The 25,935-nt window shown below is 39.3% G+C and overlaps 1 protein-coding gene across 3 annotated transcripts in view; it reads left to right on the top strand.

Moving 5' to 3' along the window:
• LOC111862696 (nidogen) overlaps window positions 1-25,935 on the top strand; it is a 150,809-nt gene that overhangs the window by 92,971 nt on the left and 31,903 nt on the right. The window contains exons 2-11 of one of the 3 annotated variants that reach the window (XM_023848293.2): window positions 298-619; window positions 8,924-9,060; window positions 9,198-9,339; window positions 11,544-11,752; window positions 14,753-14,847; window positions 16,279-16,422; window positions 17,906-18,139; window positions 20,420-20,620; window positions 22,382-22,600; window positions 23,107-23,200. In XM_023848293.2, the coding sequence (XP_023704061.1) occupies window positions 428-619; window positions 8,924-9,060; window positions 9,198-9,339; window positions 11,544-11,752; window positions 14,753-14,847; window positions 16,279-16,422; window positions 17,906-18,139; window positions 20,420-20,620; window positions 22,382-22,600; window positions 23,107-23,200 (1,667 nt within the window). In that variant the 5' untranslated portion in view covers window positions 298-427. The remainder of the gene's footprint in view (window positions 1-297; window positions 620-8,923; window positions 9,061-9,197; window positions 9,340-11,543; window positions 11,753-14,752; window positions 14,848-16,278; window positions 16,423-17,905; window positions 18,140-20,419; window positions 20,621-22,381; window positions 22,601-23,106; window positions 23,201-25,935) is intronic. The other 2 variants (XM_023848294.2, XM_023848295.2) reach the window with 2 other exon arrangements.

A 25,935-nucleotide genomic window follows, 5' to 3' on the forward strand; every position in this document is an offset into this window, starting at 1 on the left:
ATCCTTTCAGCCGCACAGTGGCCGTAGGAGCGACTCAGCCTCTAACAAAAATGAGTACCACGAATCTTCCGAGGTGGGGGGGGGGGAGAGAAAAACGCAGCTGGCGCGTAAGGCTGACGAACTCACTGCCATCTGTGAGCCGATTGTCTAGAAAATGTGGCAACCTCGACATCTCACAACCCTATGGGCCTCCACTGCCTGTTACACGGATAGCTTCGCCTTTTATAGGACACGATAGGATAGGGCCAAGCATTTCCTAAATTTAATGTGCTGTTAATTGCATTGGCGAACTTTCAGGTAAGGGTGAACATATTGAACATTGTAGTGTACGAGTAGTTTTCTGATAGTGCCGAGCGAGTGACTGCTTGAGTGGCGTCTGGAAGCAGCCTCGAGTAGACTCACTAGTGGACTGTGAGGAGGCCGGAAGATGCGGTGCTTCACTTCTCTTTGCATTGCGATCTGTGCAGCCGTGTGCTCTGCTATCCCACGAGAACTGCTGTATCCACATGGAGCTGGGATAGATCTGGTTCTTCCTCAGGACCAAGATGAAGCTGCTAGTCCTGAAATCGCTCTTCAAGTACCCATCGTGTTTTACGGCGAGTCCTACAACTCCATTTATGTAAGTTTATCTCTCTTTTGCTTCATCTTCACAATTCCGTTTGTGGTCTAATGTTGAACGATTTCAGTTTTGATGGAAGTGAATGCTCGGTTCGTCTTCCGGATTATGGCACCGTGTAGTCTTGTAGGCGGATACAGACTTTTCGGAAGAACATCTTCGGGGTCGAAGTAAATGGGCTGAAAGCCGTGGGCATTGGAAAGGGGAGAGGGGGAAAGCCAGGCATTTTCACCCTACCTGAATTTTTAGAAAAATATATTTTTTTTAATTGTCCCTGTGCTTAACTACAATTAAGCACTACGCCATGAAGGCGTATGTGGGAGTGAATGTATAGCTCCACATTTTCTTGACCTCGGTACTAGCTGGAGGTATCAATCATTAGTACTAAAAATTAAAATCGTCTTTCAAACTGCCACAATATGTGTTTCAACATGGAGACCCACAACTATGGGGTAATTTGTAGAGATATTGTTCAAAGACTTAGGGCGACGGCACACCAAACAAACCGACAGCTGCAACGCAACAGCAACTTCCGTGAAAAGTCACCGATTTCATGCAGGCACCTGGTTTCCAGATTAGCAGGCGCACACTGAGGAAACTGAAGTTTGATAAGTTGATCACATCATCTTAAGTGGTATGTTCTTCTGACTCTATGCGTGTTTGTAACTGATAATAGTAATAATAATAATAATAATAATATCACACACACTACGGAAAGTGCTACAGTGTGAAGCTTGAAGCCTGAGTGGTGAGGTGCATCACTGGTTCAAGAAAAGGAATACCAGGAAATAAACCTGTGACAAGAGATGATGATGATGATGATGATAATAATAATAATAATCTGGAGGATAATGAGGTCGGAGTTAGAGTCCTGGTAGGGTAACAACTTTTCACTTTTCCATGTCGTCCAGATCGGCTCTGGGGTCCACCCAACTTCCTATCCAATAGGTACCGGGGTTTGTTCCCCGGGGGTAAAGCGGCCGGGGCGTGAAATTGACCACTCGCCTCCAACTAGTGCCGAGGTCAAGATAATGTGGACTTATACATCCACTCCCCCATACGCCTTCATGGCGTAGTGCTCAGTTAGTTAAGCACAGAGACAATAATAGTAACGGTTTATCTGTCGCCGGTATAGTGACTGAGCTACGGGCTGGATGGCCGAGGAATCGCTTTTGATTCTCGACTGGTGCAAGAGATCAGTCTTCTCTCCGCACCGTTCAGACCGGCCCCAGGTCCCGCTTAGCGCACTCAACCTCTTGTCTTGAGGGTACCGGAAGTTATTTCCCGTGCGTAAAGCGGCCGCGAGGGGTGAGGATGGAGGCTGACCACTCACCCCTGTCTACCGAGAGTTTAGGATGCTTGCACTGTACCTTACGCCTTGGCTGCGCGGTACTAAATCAAGCACAGGGACAAATTTGCCCTTCATTTTTAACTTGCTTAGTGACCCTTCCCAGTTATATGTGTGGGTGTATGAGAGGATAAATGTGAATGGTGAATTAATTGGGAAGGATGTGGAAGTCATTATTGTAGCATGCAGATTCCTAACACGCACCAATGGACTAACTGGGAAGCGATGTTCTCTGCGTGGTCCGTGTGATAGATGCTTGACGCAACAATAGAAGAGCTGTGGGGACAGGTGTTTTCTATGCCGTTCCTGTCGAGGTGTTATAAGCAGGAGAGGTCAAGATTTTATTTAGTTTTGGGATAGTCGCCAGCCGATGAGAACGTCAGCACGGAAGCAGAGGACATTTTTGGGATCCGTTACCAGGCAACAACTGGTGAAGATACAGCAGACTGAAAAGAGTGCGTACTGTAGTGAAGTGCAGAGTATGTGAATTAGCGATAGCGCTGTAGTTTCTGTAAGTGGTCAATAAATTCACTGTAGTCACTGTAACACGTGACAATATGTTCTTAAGGTGCCATCCCAGAATGTGTCTAGATTGAGAAGCATAAACTCCCCAAAACCAGGTTAGCTCGTATAGAGACCCAAAACACGAACTCTGAAATTTCTGAGAACGGGACGCTGTGTGTTGAGCAGTCGCCATATTTATAATTCAGATTATCATATTCTGACCTCAGAAATATCACTGAAGCTGCTGAAATTGCGAATATGAACCTTATGGACTGGGCTTTACGTTCCCTGGTTCAGTTTAAACGCTGAAACTGCAGAAGCAAAATGTCTTCCTGATCTCTGATGACGTAATGAGTATTGCATTTGAGTGTGTGAATGGTTCGACTTGGAACCCACGAAGGGGATTAATGAATTCATTTGCTTGTCACGTGGGTCTGTGCTCGTCTGTCTGAAAGAGACCGCTCTTCCCGGCCCAGCCATTCCGTAACGCGGATAGGAAACAGAGGCTCATAACCGGTCCAACAGGGCGTACTGAAATCCCTTAACTATCCTCCAGACAGCAGGACTGTAATGTATTTAAATTTGTTATTTAGTTTCATGCTGAATTATTGGTCCAAAGACAAGTCAGAAAGTTGGCAGTAGCCGAGAGAAAAGTACGTATATACGTACACACATACTAAGAAAAAAGTCAAGAACAAAGCAATTTATATCATCAAAATAATGATGATGATGATAATAATAATAACAATAATAATAATATAATAATCCAATTTCCACAAATGAGAACTGAGAGTGTTTAACTGTAGGGTACTGAGGAGAATATCTGGACCGAAGAGAGATGAAGTGACGGGAGGCTGGAGAAAACTGCATAACGAGGGGGCTTCATAACTTTTACTCTTCTCCAGGTGTAATCAGAATGCTCATGTCAAGGAGGATCAGATTGGCAGGGCATGTAGCACGAATAAGGACTAAGAGGAATGCATATAGGATGATGGTGAGAACGCCAGAATGAAAGAGACCACAAGAAAAACAAGGCGTAGGTAGTTGGATAATATTAAAATTGAAGTTAGAGAGGTAGGATGGAGTGGCATGGACTTGACCGATCTGACTCAGGATAGGGACCAGTGGAGGGCTGTTGTGAACACGGTAATGAACCTTCGGGTTCCACAAAACGTTGGAAATTTCTTGAGTAGCTGCAGAACTGGCTGCTCCTCCAGAATGGCTCAGTTCCCTGTAGTGAGTTTACACAAATGAATTGTTATCAGTAATAGCAGAGAAAAATACGAGCGTATGCCCTTATTTACATCGAATACAACTAGTATCTCAGTAAATAAGGAGATAAATATAATTGAAAAGAAACACTCATTTCTATTAGAGGCTCAGTTGATCCCAGGGCCGTAGTGCGGCTTAAATAAGTAGGTAAATTGAAAAACCCAGTGACCACATCGGGAATCGATTCCGTGACCTTTCGACTTGTAACATAGTGTCTCAACCAACCCTAAACTCTATGAGACTTGAGGTTATCATGGTCTTGACGTATGTCAACTTTTGTCTTATGGAATATTAACACCATACAGTATGCTAAATACGGTATTTATCGACGTTTCGTAGAACTAAGTTGGAGAGTGACTGCAGGAACCGGGAATTATGTTCCGGTCTCTGAACCTCAGTGAGAAGGACAAGGTACATACGAGCATGGCTTCCTTGTTTCTTGGTCTGTAGAACCTTGGGACTCTCCCTTCCTAGGAGATAACTGTGTGACATTTGAGGATCTCACGGGTGTGAGTAAGAAATTATCTTCTATTCTGAAAATTGAGGCGCCACGTTCCTCCATACGTCGATATATATTGTGGCATGTCCCGTTGCTAGGCAACGACCGCGAAATGAACAGGTATACAACAGCCTTTACTAGGCAGCGGCCAATAAAGAGCAACATAAGAACGGTGTTTTCTGTGCTGTCCGTGCCGAGATATTATAAGCAGGACAATTTAGGATTTGAGTCAGTCGGTTGGTGAGTTAGTAAGTGAGTTAGAGGAGTGCTGAGGCTCAGTCGTTTCGAGCTGTTGCTGTTAGAAGCTGGTAGCTGAGGCACGGGGATAGAGCGGGAACCCAGAGGAAGGGGATCGTCCGCCGTTAGAAGCCGCTGCCAAGCGACGACTAGTGAAGACGTGACTGTGGACACTGGCGTGTGTGTGTAATAGCGAAATATAAGTGGAGTCACGTGCTGTATCAAAGAGTCCAATAAATCCGAACATCAATCCAAACTCCATCTATGCTCACTCAATCATGTAAACTTAAATATCGTCATATTGTAGTATGACTGATGAATGGTAAATTAGAAGAAGATTTCGATTAAAGTGATCGTGGCCAATTTTATGAGATGTCCTAAAATTTGTGTGGCGAGATGAAGAACCCACGAGGAATCTCGGCGTGATCGAAGCACCGACCGAATTTGGAACCGGGGAATTCCCCAACGTGAGTCAGAAGCACTGTTACTGCTACAGTCCGTTGTGTCCTCATATTCTTAGCTTCTTCCTGAGTATCATTTCGTTTTTGTGCGCGTTTATTTTACGCGTTTGCGCCCCTTTGGGGCTGTTCTGGAGAGCAGATACTGATGTGGGACATTTGAATCTGGTTGCGCGCGTTTACGCGTCTTCCCCTGCTCGTGACCATATTGTCTTCTTAATTAGGAACAGGGTCACAAAGTGGTTTGAATAATCGCCGGGCAGCCACGAACCCAGCTGAGTGAACAGACCGCCCCCTCACTCTGAACTGGTGTCTCTCTTTCGAAGCCTTAGTGCAAAACAGACTCAAAGCTATATCATTTTCGTGCAAACTTCCATTCAGGCAGTGTTCCAGAGGTATGTGCTAAATTAAGAATCTGTTCTTGTAAACCACGTATGGTTTGCAATTTGACTCTAGAATCGAAACTAAAAATGAAATAACCAGTAAATATCCATCACTGGCGTTCAGAATCTTAAGGACATTGAAAGGCAATTACATTGTCACGTGAGGGAGTGACTCTCAACGGGGGTTTGGATTGGATGTCAGATTTCTTGACCACTTCAGCAGACAACTCGTAATTACACTTAATTACAGTACCATCGCTTATTTCCACACACTTAACAGATCACTGTCTTTTTTAAGTCCGCGGTGTCTTCACTAGCAATTGCCTGGTAACGGTTTCTAACAATGGCCAGTCTTCTGTTTCCAGCTTCCTGCCGTCTGAACGGCGACTCTCTTCTAACTGAACTCTTATCTTCACAGAACTGACTCTGTTGCCCCACTTGTCTTCCTTATAACCCCTCGGCACGGACCAGGGTAGAAAACCCCATTTGCAACAGTACCTCCCAATGTTGCACGTCGATTCGTCGCTGTGGAGGCGTGTTTATTTGCGATTGTTACCTAGTAACGGCTCTGGTGTGTTTGTTAACTCGCGACCGTTGTTGCATAGCAACGGCTCTACATGCTTCAATATTATTAATGTGTTTAACAGAGGTTTTGAAACTGCCAGAAACATTCAGAATGATAGAATGAAAAGCACGCATGTGGAAATTGTGCGCTCTGGTAGTTATTGCACTTGCTTATATATAATTATTTATAAACAACCCAGATTATAGTCTGAGAATGAAATAAATTAGTGTCAATTAATTAATTAAATTTGTTTTAAATTCTCATTTTGAATGACATTTCTGAATCTTTGAATAATTTTCGTTCTGGTACTATAGTACCATTTCAAACCAATAAAGTTACTTCAGCACAAAATTTAAGATAAAAATGAAATTTTAAGATTCAGTTAAAAATTAAATACTGCCTGAAGATTATCCAGCTGGGTCGAAATATGTAGCAGATACAGAATAATAAACAAATGTTAATATAGTAATATTTATATAATTGGAATTTGTTGTGTTGATGGCTACAGATTATTTGCCCAAGCGGCATTAACATGTTAGTGTTTATAGGGGGGTTGTGAGGTATATAGGAATTATGTGAACCATCAACACAACAAATATACTCAGTTTTAATGTTTTACAATTTGATCTTTATTGCTGCTACATATTTCGGTCATATAAGACCATCATCAGGCAGTTTGTATAGAAACATGTACAGTTAGTGAACTACCGATACAGATCCATACCAGTGCAATGTGTCATATTTTATACTGACATAAAAATTTTGCCTCAAGTTGGTGTTACAATTAAAAGTAGATGATACAAAATAAGATAAAAGATTAAATATACAAAAAGTATACCATGTAGCAGCCGGTCACGGTAGCCGAGCGGTCTAAGGCATGCACTGTCATCGCTCGCTCGGAAGCCGGGATCGTGGGTTCGAATCCCACTCAGGGCATGGATGTTTGTGTGCGTTTTTCTGTGTTTGTCTACAGGTAGAGGCCTTGAGACGAGCTGATCACTCGCCCAAGGAGTCCTACCCTATGTGTAAGATCTAGTAAATCGAAGTGAAACGGAGTTTCATGGAGGTAGGCCTAGGCCCAAATTTGGGCTGTAGCGCCACAGGAAAAAAATACCATATAGCAAGGTTTATAATGTGTTGAATAGATTGTGGAATATTAAAAATATTAAAAGTATTTTAAAAATTGTTTAAAAATATATGAATTTGTTTTAATATGGTAGGTTAAGAAATACACTAGTATGTATGCCAACTTAAAATACTAAGGTTTCAATGCTACTATGTAGAAATTGGGCATGTATGTTGTTTGTAGGTCTTGTTGTAGAAGCTTTCTGCATAGTAAGCCTGGTTGTGGAGCCCAAAGACAAGTTTCTATGATGTAAGGGTTGTTGGTGTGTGCTATATTGGTATGCTATTCCCACGATATGTATCTTTATGTAATCGTACAATATGGCGTATGTGTTTCTTGTCTGGGCATATATACATTCGGTGTGTTCTACACTGTGTGTTGGTTTGATGTAGCCTTTATTTTTTTAAATATATTTTTTAGACATTTTTAAAGGTTTTTAAAGGCTAAGGTTATGCAAATTATTAAGGCAGTTAAATAAAAAGAACAGGTAGAATCGCGAAACTACGATCGTGGGGAAGCCCACAACTTCAGTACTATCATAACATATTTAAGGACGCTATTTCTATGACTTCAAGAATTTGAACATGTATACAAATAACTTCGAAACCACTCTCTGCACAGAGTATTGAACTGGTTCTTTGCAAGACAGTTTCCACCCCGCTCATGATAGCAAAAACATGTGCTAAACACTCTCATAACTGAGTCCATCCATAAAACTTTATAAACAGTTAATAAAGTGTTTTGTGTAACAACAGCAAGGAAAAAGATTTTAATTTAAATGGTGATAACTCAAGGACAAATTCATTAATAAGTTTTGTCAGTGTAAACAAGGGCAACTTAATCACGGTTTGTTTATTACCAACCATTGATAGTGTATATCAGTTTGTGCAATAAATCAGTGACTATGTTCTTGGAATAACCATAAAAACAGATTATCATTAAGTGAAGCTTGTAGCCATTCATCAGCCCTGAGATTATCATGTGAACCAAGCCCAGAGGAAAACACTCTTCAACTGTTGTTTTTTTCTAACATCACAGGAAACCTGCAAATATTCTCTGTGGAGAAAATTCAGCAACATTTCATGACATATTAACTAGTTAATAGTAACTACTTTTATTTTTTTTATTGCAACTGTGCTCTTTTTAGGCTCAGGTACTGATAGCTGGTATCCAGTTCCTGCTGTCAGGAATCAAGCCTCAGCTGTTTCTGTTCCTCTTACGGGAGCCTTGCACACTGATCTGTTTTGCAGAGTTGCAGCCATTATGTTAGAAAGTTTAACTATAAATTTGTTTGAAATTTTGTTAAGCGTTGTTTTTTATATAATTTTTACCTGAGATTCATGACAGATGAAATTGAAATGGAAGAGGAGTTTCTATGAATTCCTTCAATATTCCCAAACTAATCTTTGTTCCACCATTGCTCCATGCTCATCTGTCACTGCCCATTTGAGGCGTTATGTTAGTCTGACCAGGAAGCACACTCATGCCCAAGGTTAAGGTGAGACTTTATTTTACTTGGTACTTCACTGGTCACAGATTAAGGATGTTAAGCAAGTTGAATAAATCTTTTCATTGAAACTTGCGCAAAGACCTTGGTAATTAACATTAATCAATTCTTAAATGATGTTTTCATTCATTACATGTTTATGCTGCACAGAATGCCTTCTTATAAGAACTAATATTCTTTGCTTACTGGAAATATATAATTTAAAACTGTTTTCAGAGATGCATATTTCAGTTTCAGAAGTAATTTTAGTGGTTTGTAGTGAAGGCTCTTGTAACCTACACAGATACAATTATATTTTTCCACCAATAAATTGCTTTAATTCCTTAGAATTTGTTTTTAGCTGACAATACAACATTGTTTTAATGTAGGGTAAGAAATAGCACAATGAACTTGTACATATTTCTGCAGGTGAACTCCAATGGTTTGCTGTCATTCCTGACAGAGATTCCAGTCTTCTTCAACATACAGTTTCCCTTAGACTACCCAGTCATCGCACCTCTGTACACAAATGTAGACACCAGGGCCAGTGGTGCTGTTTACTACAGGTAAACTATTTGTGATCTGTGCAATATTTGAATTTGGAACCTCCCAAAGTAACCAGCAGAAGTGCAAACCCTAAATGGTGATGTTCCGTGTCTTCTGCTCTAAAATGAAATTGCATGACTATGTATCTTTTTTTCAGAGAAACACAGGATGCGTCACTGTTACAGAGGGCAACAGAATCAGTTCATGAAGCCTTCAGTTATGGAGCTGATTTTGAAGCCTCAAGTTTATTCATAGCCACTTGGAAGGATGTTGGGTACCATAATCGGAGAGCTGATAAGGTATTTTTATGGTAGGATTCAGTTGAACCTGTACCAAACAAGGGTGGATGAGAAAGTAACAAGATAAGGCCCTACTACAAGTATGAATGTAATGGTGAGCATTTCCCTCTAACATATAGAGAATATGCAGCACTGTAAGACGGTCTTATTCATATAAAATCTCTGGTAGTAGCTACTAACAGTAACCTATAAATTTCTCCAGATGTACATGTAGCCAGAGGAGAACACAAAACTGCTATTGTTAGAATCTCATCATTAGAACCATAAAGGAGAATTCTGTACAAAATGAGATTAGAAACTTCATCACGAGGTAATCAACCTCTAATCCCACTGGACGCAACAGTGGTCATGTTGACATGCCTCAAATTACAGGTCATGTGAGGTACATCTATAAGTAGTCTTACAAATATAGGTCAGGAGCACTAGTTATTTTCATTTTGCAAAAGTTAATTAGTATTCTAATTCCCTGACCCTAGAAATACTGTTTAATTTACTTTCTTCATAGGTAAAACATAAAAAACGGTAAAGCTATCCTTGTAACAGGCCATGAAGGCCCATAGGGTTGTGAGACATCAAGGTTCTCACAACTTCAGACAGTCTGCTTACAGATGATGGTAAGGTGGTCAGTCTTATTTGGCAGCCACCCATTACCCCCCAGGAAGGATCCTGGTACTCATTTCTGTTAGAGGCTGAGTCGACCCCAGGGCCATAGTGTGGCAGGAAGGATTAGGTAAATTGAAAATTTACAATGACCTCATCAGGAATCGAACCCATGACCTTTCAGCTTTTAGCATAATACTTCAACCAGCAACAATCATCTATTCCAGTTTATTAAGAATTTGCCACTTAACAACGAACGTCAGTCTGTTGTTTGTTTTGCATTCGTTGCATAGCAGTAGCGTATACAGGCTACAGCATACTGTACCAGTCTGTCACTCAACAGAAGTGTCAGGTGCAACTAACAATATAACAACCATCCACTCATTAGCTTGAAGAAAACACTGTGTTTGCTAAACACAGAATTTTCCAATAGATGCTAAGAAAGTTAAAGTTTGTACTCCATGTATTGGTTAAAGTATAAAAGTCAGCTTCAGTTACATAAACCAGTGATTGAAATTGGCATACATTATTGTAATAACTTAATCTGAAGATAAAGTGCACACCTATTAATCCTTGAAATAGATAATCGTTTATGTAAGAGGTAACAGTTTATAATGGTATATTTTAGCATCCTGTTACACTGATTCATGTTCATGGTTTATGCTGACCATCTTACAGTGTATACACTTTTTCACCTTATTCTTCACTTCCACACTACATGTTTCAGCACTAATCAGCACAGATCCAGCAGTAAAACGCATGCAGTAACAGGAGCAAAACACAACACAGAACACGATACACAAATATATGTAGGAAGAATGCACACATAAAAGAGGATTGGCATAATTTGTGTGTTTGAGTGCGACGTAGGAAGAATGCTGAAAAGTTTTATTATTTAGAATTCATCGTCCTATATGACGAATACAGATTTTAGTCATTTTAGAATGAAGACATTATGGCATGCAGTACAATAGTTTAATGTGCATAAAGACACCTGAAGATGGCACATTAGTGCTGAAACATGTAGTGTGGAAGTGAAGAATAAGGTGAAAAAGTGTGTACACTGTAAGACGGTCAGTATAAACCATAAACGTAACAGTTTATGTAACGAAGGCTTCTCGGGTGATCAGCTGTATCAATGTTGAGTTATTACCCAGTGTTTCAGAGACTGTCTTTTGCCCCTCCCTCCCCCCATCATCGGGATTAATGTGATGTGATGTGTCCTGACAGTGTGCTTATACCACAGAGCTACTTCTGCTGATCCATCCTGAACTGCTGAGTGAGACCATTAGTGGGTCCTTTCCCAGCAGAAGCATTTGGAGAATAAGGGGCAGAGATGGGCATTCAGACATTACAGTCCATATTACTTGTTGTTAGTCCTTCCTTACAGTGGTTTTATGGCTCTCCCTTGTTTTATCGTGTCCGTGTTGCCCAGCCACCAATACATTGACACAGCTGATTGCTTTTCTCAGATGGTTTGATTTCTTCAAATATGCATGTTTACCTTTTGAATAGTTCCTGTAAATAAATGGGAAACTGTGTTAGATACAGAGGTCATCTATTTCTTCCAGTTGAGAATTTATGACATAGAACTGTTTCTGCAGGTAAACACTTTCCAAGTTGTAATAGCAAGTGATGGATCAGACTCGTATGTTGAATTCCTGTATGCTGATGGAGGGATCCAGTGGATTCAAGGAATTGGGCAGTCATCTGGTCTGCCTGATGCTAGAGCACAGGCTGGACTGGTCTCAGGCGATGGCCGGCTCTACACCCTCCGTGGTTCAGGAACTGACCAGATACAAAACCTAGACAAGTATGGAACATTCCACAAAAACAAACATGAGACTAGTTATATAAGATGTCAAGTTCTGTTGGCGGTGAATATTAAGCATATGGTCTTCTGGAATGTGAAGCCATGTGGTTTAGTAGATCAGGGCAGAAGGTTCCTTTGAAGCATTGGTAACCATCTATGAAATTATTTAGGATCATATCCCAGAAGATCACGTCCATGAACTCAGTCCTATGGGACTCTTGCTTCATGTAAGGAGTTGGCTCTGTCTTGCATTAAAGATATTATGTTTCTGGACATTATCCATCATTCTGTTTATATTTATGTTTCCTGTGTTGACACCATACAAGGAGAATTCATCTCTCCAGTGATGACTTATATCTTGATAGTTCTCTGGTACAAGGTCTCATGCTGTAGAGTTTTGTCTTAACTCTCCCAGATGGTTTATGCTGTGCTTAGCTTGTATACTCTATCTGATGTTGGTACAGGTGTCCAGAGATAGGGAAAAGCTCTGTCAATTGGACCCAACTGAGTAGGTTTTACCTGAAGATGGAGACAGAGTTCAGTCTCTGAAACGTTTTGTTTTGAAATAGAAACAGGGCGATGGATAATGTCCAGAAACATAATATCTGTACTAATGTACCATTGTCAGAAACTTTTAGATCTGTCTTTTATACTTACATCAAACTGTAATCAAGATGAAAATTAGTACTAACTAAAAAAGGAGGGCCGCGCCATAGCTCAAGCAGTTAGTTACTGGCTTCTCACTGTGGCAGCCCGGGTTAAATCCCGGGTCTGGTCAAGTGGGATTTGTGGTGGGCAAAGTGGCACTGGGGCAGGTTTTCTCCAAGTACTTCAGTTTTCCCTGCCAATCTCCATTCCACCAATTGCTCCACAATCACCCTCACCTATCATCTGGGGCTGGTACAATAGGCCAGAAGTGGCCGCAGTACAGGGACTTAGTCCCACCCCACTAACAATAAAAAAGGAGGAACTCAACAATCTGGTGCATTAGTACTGAAAAGAGAAGAATACACGATGTGTGTATAAGTAATGAGAAAACTTGCCTAGAGAACAGACTTGCTCATTTTCTGATATGATTTTTGACTCCAGAATTTTTGTCTGTCTGATGACAGAGGATAGTCAGATGATGAGTAAAGTTGAATCACTCATTTCAGAGTTTTGACTAACAACTAGAAAAAACTCATAGCTCTTAAGCCTCCAAAAATTTGTATGTCTGTTTCATATATCCTCCTGTAATGGCCATTGCAGCAGTAAACAGACAGACAGACATGCATGAAAACAAATACAGAGGACAAAAGGTTCATTCTTTCAATGGCATAGGCTTACATTCCATATAAACGGCATTCAGCTTGAGGCAGTTTCACATGGCACTATCAGTGGCAGATATACTTTGCATGAATTCTCTACACAGTGGCCAGTATAAAAGTAGAGTTAGGGTTAGTGATGATTTGGCATATACTTCACTACCAAATATTTTAACAGTTTTACAGTTAGTCATTTGTGCATTCTGATGAAAAGCAATATTCTGCTCTCCACTCAGTCAGTGTTTAACACTTTTTAAAAGAAAACACATCATATTCTGTAGTAGTTTTTTGAAATCATATCCTGTAGCAATAGGCCAGTTAGTGGCTGATGTACCAAGTGGACTCAGTCTCACCCCACCCCAAGAAAAAAAAGCTGTTTTTGCAAAGTTCAGATGGGATTTATTTCTGTCTACTCTTTAAAGAAACTCTTCACACTCTCAGGTCATTCACACGTAAACAAGCGTTTTCATGGATATGAGCACAACAAGGAAGAAGAATACTGTTTTCCTGAAGGATATGCCTTTAGTCTGGTAAAATGTCACTGATATTTCTCAAGAATATAGTGTTGGAATTGCTGTACCTGGCTCACTGAAGTCAGTCGGTCTTGCAGGTACCTTCTTTCACTAGCATCTCAATGAATCCTCATTGATTGTTTGAATTCAAAATGATATTTGATGGATGGCTTCACTTGTGGCCATGTTATGCCTTTTAACATAACAAATTTTGTGCTTTGATTGCCAGTAATATATGAAGTTTGTGGGGTCTATACCAAATTTCAGAGACAAGAATCAAGGTTTGGCTAGCTCTGGTTATACAAGTTGGCAGGGTGATGAAATTGGATACTTATTATGGAGTATCAGGAGAAGTTTGATATGCAAGGCAAAGATGCTGCCTTGGTCATGATAAATAATTACATTTTATTAAACTTTAGTCACATTTAATATTTCAGCTGGCTTCCACAGATTCAACACTTAGCAGTACAAGTATATATAGGGTTCTGATGGTGTATAACACACAGAGATACTGGGTTTTTGGACTTTGTCCATCGTCCAAATTCTAAATAACTAAGAAAAAACACAACGTTTCAGAAACTAGATCTGTTTCCATCGTGAGGTGAGAGACTTGACAGAGTAGGTGTCTTCCCTCACCTGAGGATGGAAACAGATCCACTTTCCAAAACGCTGTGTTTTTTTCTTAGTTATTTAGAATCCGGACGTTGGACAAAGTTCAAAAACCCAGTATCTCTGTGACTTAGCAGTACACTTCATTATACATTGTATATTGATGGTGATATGATAAATGTTCTGATATTCATTCCCATAAATGTTAAGAGTCTGATGAATGAGTATGTGTGAGGGCTTTACACTTACACTCCTTCCTTACTTGGTTTATCCCTTGGTACTGAAGATGGAGGTGGTGTATTCCTGCAAAATGTCAATAAACTTCAACCAGGCTAGATGGTGTAACATCCCAAAGTCATTGTTGTGAGAACCTCATGTAGTGAACCCCACACAATGAACAAAGAGTTTACATGACTATAGAACCACTTAAATTAAACTGTATGTTTTAATTTGTTGCCTGAACACCTTATAACAACTTGTGCAAAAAGGTGTACAGTTTCTTACCTGAACACACTTCAGCAACTCAGCCAAGAACTGCACAGTAATTTTCTATTAACAGCTGATTATGTTTTCAGATGGTCCAATGTTGGTGTTAATGGAGTTTGGGTGTTCCACATTGGACAGACAGGCAGTAGTGGAAATGTCATGCCCCCAGATTTGGAGGTCGGAAGTAGGTGAAGTACTCATATTCCAAAAGCATACAGGTTCTGGCTCTTCCAGTCATGTTTAGGTTTTGTCTACCCAGAACACATGCATATTTGCACATGATAAACATCTAGGTCACTGAAATGTGTTTGTCCAGATTTTTTTTAATATAATTCATTTAGAACTGAGGGGGGGTCATGAAAGGAGGAGTAAGGTAAAATTTATTATGAATTGGACGCTTCATTTCATTTCAGTTCCTTCATCTCAGTTGGTAGGACTGGGAAGGGGATCATCCCCACACAAGGCCACTACCTATGCACTACAACACAAACACAGAATAAACACAGAGACATATAAATGCTTTGAGCGGGATTTGAACCCATTATCCCAATATTAAAGAGGGTGAAAACATTTCATGGCATAGACCCTGCAGCCACTGTGATTGGCCTTCAGCACATAGTGCTTAATTAATGAAGCACAAGGACTGCACATTTTCTCTTTGCCTTTACCATTATGCTGATAGAGCTCTGCATTCACTGGTCACAGGTAGTACTAGTTCTGCTTGCCAACATTATTCTGTCTGTAATTAGCTAAAGGGGTGAGGGGAGAGAGGCAGAATGATGTTGATGTTGAAATTGGTGTTGATGCTTCCTGCTTGATTACCTTTCCTCTAGACATTCCTTTCTCTGGCACCTTGGTCTACACTTGGAAGGAAATCTTAGTTTCCTTGTATTCTGTAGTTCTTTTGACACCATAGTTGCATCATCATCATCATCATCATCATCATCCATCATCATCGTCGTCGTCGTCATCATCATCATCATCATCAACAGTTCAAATTTATATTCTTTATATATTGTCACCTGTATGTGTGACTGTAGACGGGGCTTTGGATTGGATATTGATATTTGATATTTGATATTTATTCAGCATTCCATAAATCCTTACATGGTTGTTTCAAAACACCACGGATATAGATTTGGATTTGTTGACAACTTATAGGTTGTAACCACAAATAATCTATAATCTATCACTAATTCCACACTTTACAAATCACGCTAAGTCTTTTCCAGCATGCAGTGTCTTCACTAGTAGTTTCCTGGTAACAGCATTTAACATGCTTCCATGCTGAGATCATCTTGGAACAGAGGCTCCCTTCCATCTGAACCATTCTTCCTTTACCTGCCCTCATTATAATCCCTTCGCACAGACTGAGTAGGAAACACCATTTCCAATAGTTCCTGTATTGTTGCATATGTATCTGTTGCCATAAGAACATGTTTACCTAGCTGTTCCATAGCAGTGCCATCTATTATTTGAGCAAATATGCCACAATATTTTAACATGCCTCTAATTATGGCACAGGTTGCAGAGCACTGCATGTTAGACAGAAGTCCTTTAATATCCGACTGAAAGACAGATGAACAAATGTTTCTGTGTTTCTGCCATCTTACAGGTGAGGCCACCATAACAGATACATGTTCTGCTGGGGCTACAACCTGTCACAGTAAAGCCAGCTGTGTTGACTACCAAACTGGGGGTTTTTGCTGCATCTGTTTGCGTGGCTACTATGGCAATGGTCTCAACTGCTTGAAAGAAGGTACCCATTTTACTTTTTACAGTATGATCATCTCAGCGTTGCCCAGGTAGAAGAGTTGAATGCTTCTGCTGCCTAGCAGTAACATTCACACCCACAGTGTCTGCAAAGTTGAGAGCCTGTAGGCCAGTAGATTACAGACAGAACCCATATAGGTCACATCAGATGCTGAAATTGCTCTCTGTTGTTTTGTATGCTTTCGTGGTACTTCCATGTGAACATTCTCACCATAAAGTTGAAGGAATTATCAACTTGAGTGATTGAAGAGTTTGCAGCATGCTCTAAGATGATCACACTTTGTAGCAGTGTAGGTACGAAATACTGAATTTCTTTAGTGACTTAGCAACCAATCTTGATGCTCCTTTGAAAAATATTAGATATCATATTTAAGTGTGCATATTCACAAAACATGGATGGGTTAACTGAGTGATGGATTTTATAATAAACTGAATTTGCACAGATCATTTTCACGGTTCTTTTTAATGATCAGTTTGATAAATAAAATGATACCATTAAGTTGTCAGTTTTTTCAGAAGTGGCTCACTGTGTCTTTCCTGGTAAATGTGAGCCTTTTGTCCTACTCATACTTACACAACAGTTGGCCATTCTTAACAGCACCTCCCCTCTTTACCCAATTTCAGTTTAGGGCAATGATCGCTGCATTTGTCCCTGGTTCTCTTGTCATGTCATGGTAGACTGAGGTGTCCAAGTTTTGAGCGTTACTCAAGAAAAGTTGGTATCTCCAACATAACAATTTAATAACAGTAAATAATACCAACAAAAAAATAAATAAATGTAGCACCATAATTACCACAACAAAATAAAATGACAATTTGACCGTGACTCTGCCACATTAGCAAACAATAAAATCATTAGAAATCCTGAAAGTATTTCCATCTTTGCAACTTAATCGAACCAGTAACCGCGACCAGCTCATAAAACCACATAAAAAGTTACAAATCCATAGCAAACCTTGTTGCAACACTTCTGACACGCGCTTTGCAATGAGATGTTCCCTCACTTTAAACGGCCAGTACGAGAATCAAAACAGAAATTAGAATGAGCAACCTAAACAGAATTTCACCACACACTTCACTGACTGCTGGCAATGAAAGGCAAGATTCCAACCTCCGATACCTAGATGAAGCATTGCCATTCAGAGACGACTGGAGATGGGGGGAAATCATGTGGTACATCGGAATGATGGCATAGATGCCTTAGGGGAGGATCCTGGACTGATGAGGCTATCAGGCAGAACATGCCTCAGTTCTTCAGTCCTCATGGTTTGTGCCAGGAATTTGTACTATGGAAACAAAATGGGATCTCTCAAAGAAGTTATTTTGAAATTTTTTGAGATTATGGTCTTCAGGGATGTAAGCGTATGTAGCTAGATAGACACCAAATTGTGTAATCACATCCCAGAAACTGTAATCTCAGCACTCAGCAGCATGAAAACCTGAAATCTCACGGAATGCTTTCCTTGCAGGGATTCCACTAAGAGTGAATGGAAAGATTACAGGCACATTGAATGGCCAGGAATTGTCTCAACAAGACCTGCAGTCTTATGTTATGACTGCTGATGGGCGAACATACACAGCACTGTCACATGTATCCCAAGATATTGGCTATGACATGCAGGCCCTCAATATATTGGGTGGTGTTATTGGATGGTTGTTTGCACGACCTATCAACAAAGCAGTCAATGGCTATGAACTCACAGGTGAGTCTGTAGTAAATGTTGAATAATGAAGACAAAAGATTACTGTCATCTTGGATGTGGCACAGTGTAGTTTGGTGCATAAGTGACGAATTTTTGTAGGAACCAGCTGCCTCCTTCATCTCCCCTGAAGATGGAGGAAGCTGGTTCCTACAAAATGTTGATACTTACCTACAGACTTTTACAGCACAACATCCTAGCTGTGAGAACCTCAAATCTCACAAAGAAGACAAGAATTACAATATCAATAATGATAATGAAAGCAAGCACAGATAATTATAACATTGGTTAATGTTATGTTAATGTATTAGTAAGATGACCATTTGAAATTTAGTGGGGTACCTCTTCATTGCTTGTTTACAGATTAATAGAGTTTGGTTGTGACGTTACATCTTCAGAGCCAATGCAAAAGTGAAACCACAGTAACTCATGCCAGTGTCTGTTCATAACAGTCATCTAGATTGTCACTTAATTCAGATGTCCTCTCCCCACAATTAATCTGGATTAGCAGTGGTTTAGTGTACATGTTTCAATAACCATGTACCATGTCTTACTTATTATTACATAATACTGTGACCTACAGACCCGTTGCTAGGCATAAATCTCGAAATAAACTATGAGACAACAGCTGTTGCTATGCAGTGGCTACATTTTGGAGGAACCTGATTTCTCTAAATTTAAAGCAGAAAAATAGCTCTGCGTGAGGAAAGATTGGTGATAAGAGTAGGGGAAACAAGAACTGTAGCTAAGAGTTAACCAATGGGAGTACGTAGTGTAGCCATCCCCATTGGTTCACAGCAGGTTGCTCCAAAAAGTTGGTAAATATTTATCTGATCATATGGCTTTATATTCCACAAAATGATTGTCTTAGCATAGTTCCTCAATTCAATTCAATTCAATTCAATTTTGTTTCATCCATGAATCATTATACATGATATGGGACAAGTCAAAGATTAATATTAATACTAATACTAAATNTTTCTTAAATTCTCTATATGTCCTATTGTACCTCTACTGGTGGCAATGCCTATGGAGATTTGATGGAATGAGGATTGGCAGGGGAAACCGAAGTACATGATATTAATACCTGCTATAATTATAATTTATACTTACCCTCTACAAATTTATCAAAAGTACAAAAAAGAGTGGTGTTCTCTGGAAGCAAGATTTATAATCACTTACCTTTGAATAGTAAATTGTTATCTAAAGACGTTAAGCAATTAAAATCTTTATTGAGAAGCTATATCACTGAACATGCATTTTATAGCACTGATTAATTTTACAAAACAACTTCCCAATGAATACCTGTACATTATTTGGTTAGTTCATTCGTTCATTTATTTCATTTCTGTTAATCCAGGCTGCTATGAGAACCTCAAATCTCAGGCCTCACATCAGTACAAACTTTCTGTTTATATGGGATGTACTGCCTAACAGAACATGCTTGAGACATAAAGTAAAATTATATAGTGATATTTTCAGTCTCAAATACCATTACAGTAACACTTTTGCTCTGTAATAGTGTAGCATTCATATCTCTGGACAATGGTCAATGATTCTTTAAGATGTTTCCTCTGTCTTCATGTTTTCATAGGTTGGGCACCTGAATGCCTGAAAGAGCTAAAAATTCCAGTATCTTATTTTTTCCTTTTGTTTTATGCACCGTATAGTACAGTTCCATGTTCTCTTCAGCCCGTTCTCTTCGCCCATCCTCTTTACATTGTCTTCCTGCATTTTCCTATATGTAATAACCTTCAGGTGCATGTTAACCTGAAGTTTCTTACATATTGCAGTGTTTCACTTTTGGTGTAATTGTTTTCATGAAGCTGAGGGTCTTAAGATTTCCATTCCTGCCATTTGCAGTCTACTGTTATGTCTTATTACTCAATCTACATGTTTTACTAACATACTGTGTCACTTGGTTTAAGAAGTATTTTGTATGATTACAAGTATGGTACCTACTCCAAAATATTTGTAAAGTATTTAATTTACCTTCCTGTTTTTTATTTTTTAAAACCTATCTCAAATTATTAGAATCCCGAAGTAAATGATGTTCTCAAATTAATAACTTTATGGAATATAGATCTTTAGAAACAAGATACTCGAGATATTTTCCTATTTTTTACAGAGCAACCCAAACGTCCATGCTTAAAAAAGCCTTCTTCTTTTATAATTCAACAAAAATCATAAGTAATTATATTCCTTCAAATAATGAACAGCTCAGTAACGGCTTAACCTTTAAATTACATATATTAACAAAGACAATATGATGACTCATTTCAGGAGGAATTTTCAACCACACAGCTGACATAACATTCCCTCAAACAGGACATAAAGTGACTATTCGTCAGCTTTACTTTGGGCTTGATGTATTTGACCAACTGCGTATGGACGCAGAGATTCGTGGTACTCTCCCCACCATTCCTATTGGCAAGAAAATTCAAATTGGAGACTATGTAGAACAGTACACTCGAACTGCACCCGGTATGTATGCACTCTAAAACATATACTAATGAGAGTCAAATGTGGGAAGTGATCTATTTTACTAGAGTAATATACAGTATAAATCTAAATTATTGTCAGTGTTTCCGTGGCCTATAATTTTCAAACCAGAAACAACAAAATAAAACTGGTTAAGGAATATGAAAGTGTAACTCAATCAAATAAGACATCAGTGTGGCAAATACAGCATTTCCAAATAAAACTTTTTGAGTTGCACTTCATATTCCTTAAGCAGTTTTATTTTGTTGTTTCCAGTTTCAAAATTATAGGCCACAGAAACACCGACAATAATTTAGAATAACGTGTTTAAATAAAGTTGCAAAAGTAAATGTATTGTACTGATAGGCATAAAATATATTCTTCTTTTTGGCTTGTTATTGAAAAGTAATCAATATTTTGGCCCCCAAAAAAAGAACAATGTAAAGAGATTTGTCAGGTCATTTGTTAGTCTGAATATTCCATATATGTGCATGGAATTGAAAGTAAAGAATTTTAACATTTTCAACACCTATTTGTAAAAATATAGTAAACACTGTTCTTAGAAAACTCTGAGTATGTCTTTCATATCTGTCTCATGTATGTTATAATCTGATAATATGTTTTCATGATTATTGCCATTCATGATTTGTGACTTTGAATGCATGATAATGTGGTGAGTAAAGTATTGAACTGTTTTTGTATTCAGTATACAATGGGAAAAGATGAGAGCACAGTGAAGCATTACATCATGTGTTTATAGTTTAAAAAATTGCTTTGACTTGGTATGTACTATATAGTACTGTCATTAAACTGCAGTATGTACATAATCTACTCTAATTAAAATTTGTATTGTGTGTATGGATGTGTGACTATAGATGTGGTCTGGGCTGGTAATTGAATTATTGAACACTTGTAGATTATAACCACAAATAACTATAGTACTATCGATAATTCACACTGCAGTTCAATACACCACGTACTAAGTCTTCTTGACCTGCTGTGTCTTCATCAGTTTTCAGACAGTGGCTTCCAAAGTCTGGATGTTCCCCTTCCTCTGTGTTCCTGAACTATCCCCGTGCCTCAGCCACTGGCTTCTAACAGCAAAAGCTCACAAGGACTGAATTGCATCAGTTCTGTAACTTACTCAGTCACTCACCAACCAACAACATTAACTCTGTCCACTAACTTGTCCTGCTTTTAACATCTCAGCACAGACCACACAGAAAACGTTCTTCCGTTGCATTGCCTTTGTTGCATAAGCAGCCATCAGCACATACTGTGCAAAGTGAACGTCATTCCTCTGTTGCTGTTTATGGGTCGTTACCTAGCAACAGCTGTTGTATAGCTGCTTACTTCATGGACATTGCCTAGCAACTGGTCTACATGCCACATTATGCACAAAACATTTGTTAGATACAAATGTTTAAATATGATATGGAGGTATCTTGGGTGATCAGGCATGTGGAGATGGAGTTAGTATGCATCTCAGAGAGTGTCTCTGTCATTAGCGATTAATATGATCTTTGTGATAGAGTCCACAAAGCATAGCTTGCTAACTCTGTCTTCACATAACTGAACACCTGACCCATTGTAGACAAATGTTTATCATTTCTTTTAACACCTTGATAACTTGGCATTAAATTATAAGATGTTCTTACTATTAATTCTTTTTTATAGTGTCTGTGCAAGCCTAGGTATACAGTTATGCCTACTGAGAGTGGTAAAGAATCGTATTTGTGTGTTTAAAAATGCTTTCACTTCTAGGTCTCATTCTTTCACAGTCATCACTAAATTTCCAACTGGAAGGGAGCCCCATAGACAACCCATTCAATGTAGAACAAGTTATTCGCTACAGTGAATGCTTATACTCCCCAAAGAATGTTTCAACATATCGTCTTAAGGTTGCCAAGAATTTCATCATCTATGAAGCTCGTGAGAAGATCATACGTTATGCCACGACAAACAAGGTCACTCCTCTTGGAGGTAAGGTACAGTTTAGTGCCATATTAATATGGGTGTAATGAATTGTTCACATTAATTGTAATATGATACTAAAATATCTTTATATTTATTACTGCTTTAATCCATTACATAATCTTAATACATGTTTTGAATGATTTTATTGAATAAATGAGACTGCATAACATTAAACAGTTCAGTTTTTATATTAACTTAACCCAGTTCTTTAAACTTTCATAAATCAACCTCCAGACCTCGCATGCAGGCCTGTGGCCTCTTCTGACTTCTGGCCATTTTTTCCAGGCAGCTGATTCATTTGCCTATGTTGTAACACTGGCCCTAAATTCATGTTTCATTGCTTACAGTGACTTTGTATAACTGGTCTTTTCAGTTTTTATTGACACTTCCTTGTAAAAAATATGCTCCTTTTATTGGCATATTGTGATTTCATTCACCATGCACCTGATATTTCACATTGTCTACCAACCTGAAGCATTACCATCTCTCTCTCTCCACTTACTTCATTGCAGATGAAGATCCATGCAGAAGTGGACAGTCGAAGTGTGGTGAGCACAGTTCGTGCCTCGTAGAGGGAGACACTTTCAGATGTGTTTGTAACCCTGGGTGAGTACACACAATAGATCACTAAAGGTCGTGCAAGGGCCAGCAGTAAGTCCCACTTCTTGTGTGTATGTGGGTGAGAGACCCGAAGTGACTTGTAACAGTTTCTCTACTATTATATTGTAGCATCCTGCTACACATCACTTAGCATCAAATGTTGCTGGTGCCACTGTCTCACATACAACACGTCATCATATAAAACTTCCTTAAAGTTATTCCCTTTGAAAGTTTTACACATCACAAAACTTAAAAAGTTCTTCACTACCTGTTTCAATCAATATGTTGATCAGCAGGTGATCAAATTATAGTTGAGGAAACTGTTGTCCTTTTGTTATCACAGATTTGGTTAATAATATATGGTCCCCTGTATGTGCATGTGTATCTGTAACATTTATAAATATTGTCACTTGTAGGGGGTATGCATGATTGATATCATGAGTTCTAGATTTGATTGATTGGATTAATATCGTCTGCAAACAATACCGTTTCTGCACCTTGTACATTTAGTGGGAGATCATTTATATACAGAAGAAACAGTAGTGGTCCCAGAATTGACCCTGTGGGAACATCCCACATTATCATGCATTCGCTCTTCACATCGCTTTTCACCATCACGCGCGCTAACCAATCTGATTGCTTCAAACGTTCATATTTATACTGGGATCGCTCCTGGCCCTCATCTACGTCATTACGCGCGCTAGCCAATCAATTCTTCCTCCTCACTTTCGAGTTTGGCTCTGCCCCACCGACCAGCGTATAAAAAGGAGTGACTCCAGAGCCGAGTTTGATTCAGTTCATCAGTTCAATTCAGTCCGACTGCAGTCTACTATCAAGCCACACAGCAAGCAACTTCAGCCAGCAGGCTTCGTCACCAGCGCTCGGTCTTCGGAGACATCGGCAGGCTGCGCCGGGCATGACTGCCTCGGCTCTCCGGCGCTCTCACACCCGACTCACTGGGGCACCGCGCCTGGACTCGCTGGTGGTCGTGTTACGGTCCGACTCACTGGGCATCTGGCGTAGCCACTGCCTCATGGCTCCTACGACCGCGCTCAACGACTAGCCTTTTCACCAGCCATTCACCGTAACTAGCCTTTCTCCTTACCGGCGCGCGCCGCGCTACCTCACCGGTCAATCATCTCAGCAGCCACGGTCCTTTTCAGGGCCAACACACTGTTCCGAAGAAGTGGGTTGTCATAGGAGTAGTGACAAGACTACACACATTGACAAGAGCCCCACAACCCCTTGTGTTACCGTGTATTGTTTCTCTCAAGGATGATATATACGTATTTTGGATGGTATTTTTATTCAGGTGATTTATTTCAACAAATTGTACTTGGTGAGAGAAATAAGATTTAAACCATAAATTAGTAACCCCTCTGATCCCATAGTAATTTAATTTATCTAGTGATACATTATGGTCTGTCACATCATATGCCTTTGTCAAGTCAAAAAATATTCTTATAATGTGTAACCATCTATCCATCGCCTCCTGTATACACTCAGTGAAGGTCTGGGAAGCTGTTTCTGTCGATTTGTTTTTCCTAAATCCATTTTGCACTTCTGTTAATATGGTATATTTTGTTACAAAGGCTATCAACCTGTTATACACCAATTTTTCTAGTGTTTTGGAGAAAACCTCAGAACTTCTATTGGCCTGTGATTACAAACTTCCTGTCTTTCCCTTTTTTATACAGTGGTCTTAGTTTAGCTATTTTAATCTTATCCGGAAAGACCCCCGATTTTAAAAAGGCATTGAAAATATGTAATAAAGGTTTCTTCATGTAATATGAACGTCTCTTGGCTAAATATTCTGGAATTTCATCAAAGGCTGCAGATGGTTTACCTCTTAGACTTTTTATTACCCTCTCTATTTTCAATTTCGGTAATAGGAACCCAAACATTGTGTTCATTTGATATTGAATCCTCTGTTGTGAGGTTTGTACTGGAGAATAATATTCACTAAAAGATCATCAACACTTTCAATAAAAAAAGGAAATAAAAATGTATTTAATATATGATTTGAATATACTGAGTTACAATTATTATTCCTGATTTCCTATATATATTCCTCATATCTAGTCTGAAATGTTCGGTCCATCTTACCTATGTACTTTAGTAGGCAATTTGCAAAACTCATTTGGTATACACCACTCATTTTGTACCTATCCATTTGTAGGTAGGGTTCTGCTACGTTTTGTATGGTGTTTCTTGTTTGGAATGCCATATTTATTTGTGCTTCTCTTCCACTATATGTAAAAATAGCCCATTTTATTTCTTGGTGTTGCAGATCTGTGTTTTTGTTATGTTTGTGTTGTTATGAATATCTAATGCTTAAGTTTTTATTATATTCATTGTTTTGTAACATGTAAAGTGTAACATAATTATATTATGCAGGACACATTAAATTTTTACGCCTTTGTTTTGTTTGTTTTGTTCTGAATATCTCATGCCATTTTTACAATGTACAAGGTGTGGCAATAAAGAACCCGGATTACTTTTATGACTCATTTCCGGCCACGTCATTGACGAAGAGGAGGGTAGGGCATTGACCCTTGGACTTCCCTCTACCGTCACACAAAGTTTCATTCACGTGCATCGGTTAGTCTGGCCGCGACCATTGTTAGAAGCGGATCGTGTTTCTGAGCTCCGTCGGAATAATGCTGAGTGCTAATGCAGAACAACGTGCTAACATCAAATTCCTCACAAAACTTGGAAAATCTGCCACTGAAACTTACAAT

Source organism: Cryptotermes secundus, unplaced genomic scaffold (assembly GCF_002891405.2).
Source record: "Cryptotermes secundus unplaced genomic scaffold, Csec_1.0 scaffold5, whole genome shotgun sequence".
Lineage (NCBI taxonomy): Eukaryota > Metazoa > Arthropoda > Insecta > Blattodea > Kalotermitidae > Cryptotermes > Cryptotermes secundus.